Source organism: Chamaea fasciata, unplaced genomic scaffold (genome assembly GCF_029207755.1).
Source record: "Chamaea fasciata isolate MVZ Bird 193981 ecotype frontalis unplaced genomic scaffold, bChaFas1.0.hap1 SCAF_22, whole genome shotgun sequence".
NCBI lineage: Eukaryota > Metazoa > Chordata > Aves > Passeriformes > Sylviidae > Chamaea > Chamaea fasciata.
Genome location: NW_027094107.1, coordinates 7708285 through 7722602, shown reverse-complemented (window position 1 = coordinate 7722602; position 14318 = coordinate 7708285). Strand labels below are relative to the sequence as shown.

The window sequence follows — 14318 nt, the reverse complement described above, 5'->3', positions numbered from 1 at the left end:
ACAGAAAATTATCTGGAGAGGAGAAATGCCAACAGAAAAAAAAAAAAAAAAGCTCATTTCTTCAGCTTTTAGGGACTCTGGGAACCTGTGCTTCTTCAGTCAGGCTGTTTGGAACTTGTACTCTGGTGGAGGGGGTTGTTAGAAGGAAAGCATGGAAAACTGCAGCTGGGTCAGAGCCTGCACTTCATGTTTGCTCTAAACAGAGTCTCTAAATTAATCCACTCTTACCTTTTGGCATAAGCGCAGATATTGTCAATCAATGGGCAGTTCTTCAGTGCTGCCTCTACTTTGCCCAGAGATACATATTCTCCTGCTTGGAGCTTGACCAAGTCCTTCTTCCGATCTAGGAGTCAGGGGGAGGGGGGAAAAAAGGAAAACCTTGTTTCATTTAAACTGCAGCATTTCCACACACTCATTTCTATACATACCGTATGTCTTTTGGGCTATGCCAGATCTTAATAGACAAATTTTAAAGCAGCTAATTAGCTGCCAAATTTATAAAGATTTCTGTAAAAAAGTGTTGCAGCACTACACTTTCCCTCACACAGCTTGACTTTGATTTCAAAGCTTTGTAACGAATACAAAAAGTTGATCTTTGGATTTATTCTTGAAAGTCCACGTGCTAAATTTAGATGACGACAATGTCACAGCAAATGGCGTCACTTCCAAAATGTTACTACGGCTATGAGGACTTTTGGAAATGTGTTTTACACTGATTCTGTAAATAGGTAACCTTAAGTAGGTTAGCCCAGGCAAAGCCGACAGTATTAATAACACATTTATAATTATGGTTAGGCAGTGTCTTGTAATATATTAAGGTATCAAAAGCTGAGGCCCACCTATGATCTGCAGACACCCATCTGGATGGAATTCCCCAATATCTCCTGTGCAGAACCATCTCTGGCCATTCTCATCAACAGAAAACTCTTCTGTTGTCTTCTCTTCATTTCTAAAATATCCCATGGAGACGTTGGGTCCACCAATGATAATTTCTCCTCTAGGATTAGGCTTGTCTTTATTAGTATAGCCCCCTGAAAACAACAGCAATTATTTCTTAGTGAATTATTTTTATTAACAGTCCCAAGCAATTGTTTTTAACTTAGATATCCTTCTGCCAAGAAAATACTTTGAAGCTTCAGCTTGAGGTTAAAGCACACCAACTGATGACTTCAATCAAAGATAAAGAACAATGACTTCATATGCTACACCTGGCTAAGCAGACAGGCAAAGGCACCAGCTAGGCAGGGCCTAAGTTCATCAGTCTGAAAGCAAAACTATCACTACTCACCTTCCTGCCAGTCTCTCAGTTTTATTTCACAACAAATAAGAGGAGCTCCAACTCTGCCAGTGCTGTAATCAGCAACTTAGGGAGGGAACAAGAAAGAAAAACAACATTTTTGTTATCTGAAACATGAATTGGGTGTATCTTATCTCAAGTCACTTCACCGCAGGACTACAGCTGCAGTATGGTGGCTGTAGTTTGACTTGTTTTAAATAAACTAAAATCACCACACACCCATCTGTGTTTAAGTTAAATCCCTCATTTCTGTATTTCCAGAGGTGCTTTCAGTACCTTCTGTAATGGTTCCAGCTCCACAGGTTTCTGTCAGTCCATAGCCTTGCCCAACAGGGCAGCAAAAACAGATGTTCATGAACCTCTGTGTCTGAGGTGAGAGTGGTGCTCCCCCAGAAAGCATCATACGGACGTTCCCTCCCAGCAGGGCCTTCACTTTTTTAAACAACAGTCTTGAAAGAAGGCAAAAAACAGTCAAAATTATTCACTTAGCTCACTTCTCTAAGGAAACACAAACCAACCTTCCTTCCTTCCTATCTGGAACACCTTGAAATTAACTTTTGCCCAGATTTTAGTAGCCAGCAGGGCTAATCCAAACCCACGACCTCCTGTGTAACCCTTGAGGGAGGCAGTTTCCTGTAGCTTAACAAACATTCCAGTTTTATCACTTTAAAAAAAAAAAAAAAAAGAAAATGAAAGCAATGAAAATGAAGCAGGCAGCTGTCTGGAAGATTAGTCATTACCATGGCATATCTGTTTCCAGTATGAACTTGGACTACTGCAGTTACTCATTAGGAGTTATTTGCATGTCAGATGAGAACTGTCTGATAGCTCAGAGGATCGTTTCTCATGCCACTTACATGTTACACAGAGGTGCATCATATCCCCTCTTGATCTGCTCCAATTTGTAGTCATAACCTATCTTGAACAGAGTTCTCTGAATATAGTTCATCTCTTGAACTTTACTCATGACATTTTTATAAATTCTGTCCATTATTTCCTACAAAGTGTTTAGAAAAAAGGGAAAATTACCACACAGAAAAGACAGAAAGACTTTTTTTTTTTGCTGGACATACCTGCTTCTGCATACTTACAGGCACAGCTGCCATCAGTGTAGGCTTAAGTACAGTACAGTCTCCTTTGCTTCCCTTCTTAATTTTACTTGACTGTAATAAGAAAAAAAAAAGTCAATTTATGAAGCTGAAAACCAAACGGGGCTTGAAAACAAAAGGACTAACAAAAGGAGATAATTAGCATGTAATTTGTTCAAATCTCTTCCCCTGCTCCTGTGTCATTTTGCCCCCATTGCCATGGAAAGGGTAATGGCTAACATCTATTTCAACCAAAATACTCAATCTTTTACAAGTTCACTTTGTTTCTCTTTCTCTTCCTTCCTCCCTCCAGTACTTGCTTTTTCCTCCATCGTCCTCTGGGAGCTTGTTTTGCTTGATGCAAATCTCTCTACAAGCAAAACATCCAGAGGTATCTATTCTGGCTTAATTTACTCTTCTTTATCTGAATTGTTAGAGGGAAAAAGGCAAAGGACTAAACACAAGATCTGCAATAAAGAACTGATAAAGTGAGACCAAGACTTGAGATCACTTTAAACAGTTCAGCTGATCTATTACGGGCTGTTCTTACCCTGATATCCAGTGGATAACCCTTACAGGCATTTATTAGCTTTGCTTTTAGGTTTCCTAAGTGTCATAAAAGCAAAGGTTTCAATAAAATTTACACGGTACAGCCCACCACTGCTGTTCACCAGGAACGTTAATTCGCACCATTTTCCGAACGTAACAGTCTCATTTCTGAAGTGTGCCATATACATCAGCATTTCTCCACTGAAGGAGGAAGCTGAGCAGGGAGAGAAGAGGCTGCAGAAGCTGAATCTGCTCCCCAGGCCGCTGTGCCAGCCCTCACCTGATCCGAGAGAGTGAGAGGAGAGGAGTAACCGATCCTGCAGCCGTAAGTGATGCAGGAAACTTCTGCTGTCAGCTCTAACACGTGGGCCAGAGGCAGATAACCAATGTAAGTGTCCTTGGGTCTGGGAAAGAAACAATAATGAAGTCACAAGTGGACTGAAAATACCATTGAACCATTTTATTGTGTGCTTGGTTATTTTATATTGACCTGGGTCACAGGTGAGCTTATTCTCCTGCACGGGTGTGATTTCAGCCACAGCGCATAAACAAATTGGGGAAATCTGCCCTCACTGAAATCAGTACAAATTACAGGATTTGTAATCCTTTGTTCCTTGTTTTCTAGGAAACTCTGACTCCTTAATCCTTTACTGCTATTTCCTCTCCTTGTGGGAGGTTTCATTCCAGTTACGAAATTAAGGATGAAATAACTACACTTTAATGACCAACGATTCACATCAGTCAGTCACCTTCTAGGATACATGACTAGAAAGAGAGCTGATTCCAGAAAGGAATTGCTCAGAGATTCCTCAGCAAGAACCTGAGAGCTGCCAGTGAGCAGCAGCTTTCAGCACCCGGCCAGAACTGGGGTTCTATCCTCTCACAACAGCACTCTGCCAACAGGGCTGGTGTCAGCTCTTGAACCCTTTGTGAATGAAGAGACAAACACACTTCCAAGAAAACCTGCCTCAATGTGAGGGAATTTGCACGTGGTTTTACTGCTGTCAATGAATAATTTATTACTTTTCTGCTCCTTCAGTGAACTGCACCCAAGAGTGGCGTCTCCAGGTCAATAAACTGATTCTAGGTGCCTGAGAATGTCTAAAATCATTTCCCAGGTTGCACTAGAGGAGGAATCTCTTATTTAGTGGTATCCTCTGACCCTCAAAAGTGCAAAGATCCATCACAGACTTAGAGCCAAGGGGAATAACAATAAAAAAAGCAACAGCATGTGTGAAAACAGCTAGAAGGGCGTATTTTTCAAACAAGGGAAGTTCACATACACAAGACATAGTTCTTACAAATTAAAGGGCAGTGGCCTCCCAATAACACGAAGCAGACTCTGTGGAAGTGACATTTTGGGGTACACAAGACAACCAAGTGTTTCTTACCCCAGCCCAGGTATTCTCTCACACTGTCCCGTCATTCCAGCTATTAAGTTTTTGTGCTGCATCATCACTCCCTTGGGTCTCCCAGTAGAGCCACTGGTGTACATGACTAAAGCCAAGTCTGTAGGAACAGGTCTGCTTGGCAGGATGCTTGCTGCAAAATTCAGGAGAAAAAAAACTATGATTTACTCTTATCTACTCTGTAAATGACTTCTGCAATTAATCAATGTGCAGATGTCTGTCATCAGAGTGCAACAGGTGCTTCAGGAAGGCCAGCAGAGCGAGCTGTTGGCCAGTGCTGGAGAGAGCAGGGAGGAGGGAAGGCCAGTTTTGAGGGGAATGATGAGTGTTTGAGCATCTGCACAGTCTGGGTGAGACTTCTGTCACTGCGCTTTATAGCTGCCTGAAAGTTTCGTCGCAGGAGCCTTTGGAAGGCCAAATAGAACTGTCAAAGGCAGCAAAGGGGAGAAATACAACAGCACTGATGACAAACAGCAAGCTGAGAAAAAAACCAAACAAAAAACCAACAGAGTCTTTCAAAGCCAAGGTTGTAGAGATAGAATTCCTTTTAACTCCCCCCACCTTATTTTTTAATTATTTTTAAATAAACCTTCCTCAGGTAAGCTGCAGGTTGAGTAGAAAAGCAGTAAGCTTAGAACACTTGACTCTGATTTCTGTTTTAGTCCTTTTTATTCTTAGGATGCCAATGATCAGCTTTCATGGCTTTCAGTGTCTGCAAGGAAGGAGGTTTTTTGGGACTAAGCCCACAAAAAGCCACCCCTGAGGGTCACTGCTGGTCAGCACCTCAGGCTGATCAGAGATAAGCAGCTGTGATCAGTGTGTGTTTCCCAAAGCTCCTTTGGCAGTTTATCTCCTCCTTTACTCCAGAGAGACGTGGCTAATAACAGACTGCTGATGTAAGGAGAACAGATCAGCAGGGTTGGGTTTTCCTTCCTTAAGGCAGATGTTTACAGTCACTCCTGGCTGCCCAACGGAGCGAGGAATGTAACTGTCATTCCTCCAGCCTTAAGTGATTTTTAGCTACAGCTTGGTTAAGAGAATGGTCGTGTCCAAGCAGAAAAACAAAAAAAGCTTTAAGAGCTTTCTCCTCTTTTCTTAGAAAAAATAGTGGCAATAAGAGAAATAAAAGGTAAGACCAGCAGAAAATGAAACATTACACCAGTTTCTATTTCATTTCCTAAAACAAAGATGAAGTATGAAATCATTCTGGTTATGATTTTGAAGTTAAAAACAAAAGTTTTATCTTGACACACATGAACAAAAGACATAAAACAATTTTTTTTGTTTATTTAAAGGGAGCTGGAGGATGAACTGGCAACCTGCCACTGCCTTTGTTGGTGACCAGGGCCACCCTTTGCTGGGTGGGGGCACATCCCTCTTAACCCAGGTGTGATTTCACTGCTAACACTGCCGGATTAGCCAGTCCTCTGTGAAGTGATTGACTTACAGTTCTCTGGCTTGGCTCCCAGCTCCTCCACTGCCTGCATGCTGTGAATCTCCACCTTTCCAGGGTATTCTGATTTACTGACCGTTTTCTTGTCCACATAAATGATATGTTTCAGACAGGAGACTTGTGGCAGTGCAGTCTGCAGGAGAGAAAATGAAATTTCTAGTAGTGTACTGTCTGAACTGTGGGGTTGCTTACGGCAGGTGAGGATGGTACCAAATTACCTTCAGTTTGGTCTCGAGGAGCTCCACACTGGTGACCAGGTACGATGCCCCACACTCGTTGAGACCATAGGTCACTGCCTCTTCACCCAGCGTGGCATAGAGAGTGACAACTGTCACAGCCATGGGAGAGGACACCAAAGAAGGGTTAAAGTAACACTAAATGCAAAAACTCTTGCTTTAGCTCGCTGGAAAGCACTCAGTTGGGAATTTTCTAGTTTGGAAACGAAACAGCTTTTAATTTTTCCACATGGGAAATGTTATGGCACAAGAGACCTCTGGGACAAGGAGGACAGCTGGACAGGAAACATGTCTTTACTGAGAGCATGGCCAGATACTCAACAGGCTTCCTAAAGAGATGGCTGATGCCCCCAGCCTGTCACTGTTCAGGAGGCCTTTGAACAGTGCTCTAAGTAACAGGCTGGAACTTTTAGACAGCCCTGAAGTGGTCAGGCAGTTGGAATGAACCCATAATGGTCATCTACGTCCTCCTGAAATAATTCTGCTTTTGCTATAGCAGAAAAGAAATTGTCAGGACAGACAGATGCACCAAACGCCAACAGTCATGTACAAAGCAATCCCAGAGTAAGCAACTAAGAGCAGGTGTTCTGCCCCGGAGCTCTGTGGAGCCACAGCTCAGGGGAGAGGTGACACCCAGACGTTACAGCTGAAAGCTGGGCACAGCTGCAGGCAGCTCTGCACGCTGTCACTGCTGTCCTTGCTCCATGGAATCGCTGACGGCAGCAAGGCACACCATCACACTCAGGAATCAGGCTGGTTTTCACACTGCCAGATTATTTTTAACCCAGATTGGCTGCAGGAATGCCATGAAGTGCCTCCCAGTCACAACGGAGTTCGCCTCTCCCCGTTATCTTTCCACTGAAAAAAACCCTTTAGTATCATTTGCCATCCCAAACTGTAACCTCCAAAGACCACTAAAGGAATTTAACAGGGCTGTGAGATAGGCTTCATGCAGAAGAGGGAGAAGAGTGATCTTACACAGCTATTTCTTATTGCCTTTCAAAGTATAGGGATCCACACCGAATTAACCACAAGCAAAGAAAATGGGCTGTGGGGTCACGGTGTGTTGTGTGCAAAATGGGAACTGGAGGGCTCAGTAATCCCTGCAGCTCACCAAGGAGTCTGCATGCATTAACTCCCGTCAGAGATTTCTGCAGAGATTTCTGACAGCTTGAACAGAAAAAAAGAAAAGCCGTTCATAATTGTAATGAATTTGAGCACCTTACAAATGTCACCAAAACAGACTTCCCACAGATATGGTTTTGATACCATTCTTCTCTTCTGATAACCATTTCCTCTTTCAAATGTCTAATTTAGGATACAATCAGAAAATACTATAAAAACATCCCACATTTTGTGGAGAGAAATGCAACCACTGACATCTTCAGAACATTAACCTGAATAGTAGTGTACTATTCTATCATTTGAACATCTATAACATTACTACAGTAAGATAGTAACAAACAGGTTCCGAAGTATGAGCAAGTTAATTTGAGGGATCTCCACAATGCATAGACTAGAATGAAAACTTCTAAGAACCAGACCATCAGCAGAGGAAGTTCATGACATTCTTACACTTCCAGTGATAAGACTGGCAGAGTCTAAATACTTCACAGCCAGATCTGTGCTGAGAAATGGTTCTAAAATCCGTTAGAGGTAACCAAGGTGAGCACTCACGAGGGAAGTTGTACTTGAAGCAGGTGAGAGCCACAATCATCCACTCCGCTCTGGTCTCACAGAAGATCACCACGGTGCTCTTTGGGGTCAGGCCCAGGGCAGTCAGTCCATTCCCCAGGCGAGTGATTTTCTCGTTCACTTCTTCGTAGGATAACCATCTGTAAGTTCCTAGGATTAACTTGAGAGGAAAACAACAATGAGTTTTCATGACGAGAAGCTTCTGGTGTAGCTCTACCGGCTGATGTGAGCTGGTGCATCGCACCATAAGCACACAGTCTGCCATTCATTACGAAATTGCTTTCGGTTTACTTGAAGTAGAATAAATAGTGCATCCTGTTATTCCTCAAGTACCATAAAATGAACGGTTTATTGGATGATGACTGAGGAACAGCTCTAAAGGGACATGCATTGTTGAGGCAAGGTACAAAGCAGCTCAAAATCAACTGAAAAACCAAGTCAGAACTGAGTGAAAAATTCCAAGCTTTACCTTTTTGAATACTTTCCCGTTCGGCTGCATTTCATTTTCTTCGCTGAGAATTTCCCTGGTGCCAAGACAGTCCTTCTTGCCAAACTTTGCCAGAGCATGGTCAAAGAGCTTGTCCAGAGTGTCTGCCCCAGGGATGTTGATATTTGCCAGAGAGTCCAGGTGGGTGACGGAGCGGTAGGGGCTCCCCGGCTTGTCCGAGATGGGTTTAGCTTTTAACCTCTTGGCCATTGCCTTTCTCCTCTTGGCGTTGGTGAGAAAATACCAGGGAATGAATACCAGCACACTGTACAACCAGATCAACAAGTACACAGGCAGCAAGAGAATGGCACACATTTCTAGCCTATATTTCATCGGGGGGTGTTTAAAAGAGCAAAACTCTCTGATGGGAGTTCTGAAGCAGGCAAAGAGCAAGGCAGCAGCGCGGGGCGGCGTGGGGAGAAGCAGCAGGAGGTGAAGCTTTTAGGTAGTGCTGGTTCAGAGCAGCTGCAAAAATTTAGTAACCTTTGAGAGCCAACAGTAGACACCTACGGGCGAAAACCAGTGCCAAGCAGAGAGCAGGAAAAAAAAGAAAGAAAAAAAAATTAAATTAGTAATATTACAGTTGGTTAGTTAGTTTTTTAGTCCTTCTAAGAGCTCACTTCAAAAGCATCACTGCACAACAGAGCAGGGAACTGCTCTGGGGATGAAAGAGGATGAACGTTTTCCATACTTGTTTCTTGCATCCACAAATATTTACTTTTCACAGACTTTTCCCCGCTCTTTCTGTTTGAATAGTTCAGGGCTGTTGAGATGAAGTCTGTCCTTCACAACATAATATTGTGTTTAAGCTCCTTGAGCAATGAACCAATTGTGTAATTATGGGAAAGGTCAACACTTGTTTTCCAACTAAATATTTGTACTACAGAGAAAAGGTACAGCAGATTGCTTTGCTGCTTTTCAGAATATTCTATCAACTTCTATTCAGATGAAAATGGATCTTGATATACTCAGAAATAGTACATGGACTCCAAAGTCTACATCTAGTAAGCATATAATATTCCAAAACTGCCTTTTTAACTTTGCTCCAGCATTTTTAACCTTCTACTTTTCAACTCTGAATGTCAGACTCTTGGAAAGGGATTATTATTTGCTTTTCCGATTTCAAAAACTCCTTCAGTACGTGCATTTCAAACTCCCAAGTAAGGAAAACAGAATAAAAAACTGACCAATTTAACTCAATTTAAAGTCCAATTTGGCAAGATTTTTGTCTGCATGTCAGAAATCTTTCCTCATTAAGGAGAACTGGACTTCAATAAGGACTGGTGGTGAGTGGGAGAAAAACCAAAGCATCACAGGAAAACCCACTGGGCTGGGAGCAGCGTGCACTGGCACGTGAGGAGGGCTGGTTATCTTTATCTTCACCTGTGCACTCACAGCTGCTGACACATCACCCACGCTGTGAAAATAAAAGGCAACCAAAGGCAGAAGCTCAGACAGGCAGGGGAGGCAGTGACACTGAGCCACCATCAAGTGCCATGGACACCATCTGATAAAGACAGTGGCTGACAACAGGGAAACTCTCAGGGCTCCTTCAAGAATTGAAAGAACATAGGCACACCTCATCATGCACCTTTATTAATATATCTGCCACCCGCAGGCGATGAGGGAGGCTGCAATTAATATTTCAGGTTGAACAAGACAACTGCTAACAGCAGACAGAAGTCAGTAACAGGTTGGTGGGTTATTTAATGAGAATTTCAACACAAGCACTTGTGTTGTAGCCAATATCAACAGCTTTATGTGATGGGAGACTGAGAGATCTGCAGATATTTAAAACAAACATGACCACCACAATAATTCTGTAATTACAACTACAGAATAAAATCACTGTTGAATGATAGCATGATAAATTAAGCTAAACTAAACTAAGCTCAGACTTGTATGGATGAAAGTATTCTGCATATTTCTTTTTATTAAAAAAAAAAAATGCTGCATTCTTTGCAATAATTTATTCTGCTCTGGTGAACCTCACCATCAGCCTCAGCAGAAAAGAGACCAGTTTACTTCCCAGTTCTCCAAAATGAAGGATTATTGATTTATAACACAAATCTTTTATGATTCTTTCATTCCATTTTAATCCCAAACCGGCAGCTGAGCTCATGTTTCAAAGACAAGCCAGCCACGGCTCTAAGACATGGTAAGGAACTGTCAGGACACACCCAGGGTTACACATAATGCTACAAATGAAAATAATTAACCCCAGGGGGAACCGGGGCTGCTCCTCACCTTCCAGCGATGAACATATGAGCAGGCACACGGAGAAAAGCAGAGTTGTTGGAGTACTGTCAACTATTTACCACAACGAGACAGACCCAGAGCTTCTCTCTGGGCTGTGCAGGGGCTTGTTCAGAAGGGGTCTTACTCTGAAACATTCCTGGCTAATAATCAAGGACTGGCTGATTTAGGAAGGGAGGAGAGGAAGGTTGCATTGCTTTCATTTTGGAATTTCAGGTTAATTTAAAATACTTTGAAAAGTGTTTCTAAAACAAGAAAACTTAGCTAGTTTGTACGTATTTGTAGTACTTTAAAAGAGAATCACATTTCTGTCCTGACAAAAAATCAGTTGTAATTCTTAAGAGACATCAGTTGGGAAAACTTAGTGAGTCCCAAAAAGACAACCATGGCTTTTTCCTTTGAACATGCTCATGCAAACCTCACACACACACACAGAGATTTACTTACAAGGGATCTCACAGTGATGAGTGAGGATTTTTCAGCGTTGATTAGATCTATAATAAAACGGAAAAAAAAGAACAGATTAGAATTTGGGGTGTTTTCTGCCTTGCAGAAAGAAGGAATCTTTAGAACTTCCACCCTACTGCTCCTGAGAAGCACAGGCCACGAATTCAGCCAGGTGCAACACAACCCATAGAAGGGAGAGCAATTACAACACTGGAAAAGATGAAGCTCCAAACTACATTGGACAGACGTTGCCAAAAAGGAGCTTAGTTTTTATGTGACACTACTTCCTCCCTTTCGTATTTAAACATGTTCTGAATAAAATTATGAACAGAAGCTTAAAGCAATTTAATTACCAATGAGACCCAGAAAGACAAGGAAGAGACTTTCATATTGCATGGGGTCCATTCTTCCGAGTCAAGGCAGAACAAGAAGCCTTTGTCACCCTGGGTAGATGAGTATCAGCAGAAACACGAACTCAGGACTACCCATGGCACACACTGCCCAAGAGAGCATGAAGTGGATTTGGGGTATTGAGGTAAGAGAAGGGTTTCCAGAACAAAAGCATGTTCACAGAGGCAGTGAGGCCTCGTTGCTCCCGTGACCAGTGCAATAAAGGGTGGCTCTGTGGAACTGCACAGATAAGGCTCCAAGAAGTCTACTGCAGAAAGCTTTAACTGATGGTCAATTAGTTATATTTTAAAAGCCTTCCCCATACATCTAGGATTTTTTATCAGTTTTTACAGAGTGAAACGGATTTAAACATCCCTTGCAAAATTCTCCTACAAAGATTTTCTCTTGAAATACAAAGAAGAGGTGCCAGAATGTTTTTAGAGTTACTGGCGTGTGGCTGTGTAAGCTTTTGATCCATGGCAGGATCGTCCCAAACTCGTGCTAAATAAATATTTATCATCTCTTAAACATACTGCATATAACAGACTGACATAGTCAGCATGCAAAGGTACTTCCACAGCAGTTGTGTTCAGTTAGAGGCCAAACTTAGTTATTCAAATCACACCTTATGCCTTCCATCTCCTACTTAATTAGACTTCAAGAGAAAGGATGAGATGCATCAATGCACCACCAAGGACACTTCAGGGTAAGACAGCTACATATTACTGAAGTATAAGTTGTGCTCTTCATAAATTTCCTCATTCCTTACAAATCAAATTTAGCACTCGTGAAAAATTTCAGAATAACAAGATAAAACTGGTATTTAGCACTGGAACATTTAGAATATTTTTTATTGGTTTACAAAGCTTATTCTTTCTCTTGACTGTTGAACAGAACTAGTCTCTTTAGATGCTTATCTGGCTGTTTTGGAAACAGCAGAGCTTCCACTCCTTGATGCAGGAAATGCAAGTTCCCAGAAAGAGCAGCGGGTGTCAGGCGTGACTGCAAGGAAAAACCAAACCAAACAAAAAGAGAGGGTGTTTCTCTCCTAGATAGCTGGTTTTCAGCATTTCCAAGGGATTTTCCTCAGGTGAAGCAGCTTCTCTTTCCATTTTGCAGTGGTCTGGAGGTGATTTAACCTTTGCAGCGACATGGTGCAGTGTTCATGCTGGAAACCTCACTCGTGAGGTAATGTTTCACTCACGGCTTTTATATGCTGGGTGTTTACAAAACCGCTTTAGTCCACGCTCACTCCTGACTGACACTGTGCTTTATGAGCTGCCAGAGATGGAAGAGATGTTAGCTAAGTATAATCTGACTTTTATATCCGTAATTAGGAGTTTCAGACAGATAATATGCAACACTCTACTCCTGCCCTGTAGCCAGGCAGAAGAGAGTCAGAAATCCAAGCACATGTTCTAGAACAGAAGAGACATTCCTCTCTTCCTAATTTAACTCAAATCTAAGAAACAATTAGCAATTCTATTTTTAATAGAGAAAAAAAAAACCCCTTTTGAACAGTCACAAAAGTTTATGGGACCAAGTAAGAGCAGAAGTGTGTATGGGGAACAGAGAGAGGGTTGATGCCTCTGGAAGTGACTGTTCTCAGAGGAGGAAATGCCCTCATCTTCTCTGCCCTTGACTCTCCAAACTGAACAGAATCAACTTACCATTTACACACACTACTAGAATTTTTAGGTATAATTCTAAACCTAACAAAGGTTAGCAAGTTTTATCCTATGCAGTTTAATAAGGCAGCAAATTCTTATTTCACTAGGAAAGGCTTTAATTAGCCCAAGCCCAAAACACTCTAAAGGTTTAACAGTGAAAGGATATCAACAACACTGCTTATAATCCTTCCTCTGGTGTTAAAAAGCTTTCAGGGATGCAGTTTACTGTGGAATAACATGATTAGAAGAAAACACAATTTCATTTTCTGTCTGCTTCAAACACTGTGTTAGGAAAGCCATCCAGTAAGAAAGATGACGTTAGAGAGGAAGAGGGCTGTGTTCTAGTTTGTGAAGAAAACTGCAATCTGCAAAACAGATTGTTTTTAGTTTAAAAGCAACCAGAGGAAGTCTGGTTCCTCTGCACCAGAGCCCCTGGAGCCCTTGCCAACTTCAAATGGAGACACAATTCTGACTTTAGGCTAAGTGCTCAGGGCTGACTCCTGTCAGGAAGTTCTGAAATCTTCCAAAACAATCCAGTATGAGTGAGTAACATCCATTTCTGGAATTTCCCTATCATCCAGGCAGATCTAAACATTCTGGAAACCACAGCGAGCATTCAGGATTTGTAACTGGAAAAGTGGTTTTACACAGAAAGAAAAAAAAATCTGTGTTGATCTGAGTAAGTATGTGGGTGTTCCATTAGTCAGTTTCTGGAAGGGAATTTAGCTGGTATTTATTTAGTCATCCTGAATTTGTCCCAGTACAGGACAGAACAAGGCTGGGATTTCAAAAAGAGATGACACAAAGACTAAGGAATACACATAGCAAGGAGGATGCAGCCCAGAAAACAAATGAGTGCATACTGTCAGGCCCTCTGCAAGTTCTGATCTTCCAGATTTGTACCCAACACTCACAAGAATGAGAGAACATTTGCACAGCTGAGAAGGCTGTGGTGAAGTAGCAGTTAAAGAGTTAGAAGGATCTGGTGGCTAATTACAACTTAGCTGGGGTTAGAAAGGTTGAAGGAAAAGAAACTGAAGGAAATGACTCAGTTTTTACATCACGTCGGTGTTTTTATAAAAACAAACTCCAGAAATAATAATGCAAGTTAATCATGGTAAGAAAAAAGTTCATGAGGTCTCGTTTTTCTTTCTCACAAGCAGATTTCCACATTTTGGTACAGATCACAAAGGGGCAGTGAAAATCCAGAAAAAGCCTAACCAAACCTTGCCAGTTCTCAGAAGTATTTCTGTGGTCTGGCAATGCAATAGAAGCTCAAAGCCTGAGAGCTGGAGAGCTCTCACTGCGCCTGGGCAGTGTAAATATTGCTGCCTCTGTCCC

General features: G+C 42.0%; 1 protein-coding gene across 2 annotated transcripts in view; it reads right to left on the bottom strand.

Moving 5' to 3' along the window:
* The window catches only part of ACSL4 (acyl-CoA synthetase long chain family member 4), a 28883-nt gene that overhangs the window by 5525 nt on the left and 9040 nt on the right, over positions 1 to 14318 (bottom strand). The window contains exons 2-14 of one of the 2 annotated variants that reach the window (XM_066202331.1): positions 10918 to 10964; positions 8197 to 8436; positions 7710 to 7887; positions 6015 to 6124; positions 5791 to 5929; positions 4326 to 4476; positions 3215 to 3338; positions 2389 to 2460; positions 2155 to 2294; positions 1574 to 1746; positions 1289 to 1363; positions 840 to 1031; positions 229 to 343 (exon numbers count right to left, since the gene is read on the bottom strand). In XM_066202331.1, the coding sequence (XP_066058428.1) occupies positions 229 to 343; positions 840 to 1031; positions 1289 to 1363; positions 1574 to 1746; positions 2155 to 2294; positions 2389 to 2460; positions 3215 to 3338; positions 4326 to 4476; positions 5791 to 5929; positions 6015 to 6124; positions 7710 to 7887; positions 8197 to 8424 (1697 nt within the window). In that variant the 5' untranslated portion in view covers positions 8425 to 8436; positions 10918 to 10964. Of the gene's footprint in view, positions 1 to 228; positions 344 to 839; positions 1032 to 1288; positions 1364 to 1573; positions 1747 to 2154; positions 2295 to 2388; positions 2461 to 3214; positions 3339 to 4325; positions 4477 to 5790; positions 5930 to 6014; positions 6125 to 7709; positions 7888 to 8196; positions 8721 to 10917; positions 10965 to 14318 lie in introns of both variants that reach the window. The other variant, XM_066202330.1, reaches the window with a different exon arrangement.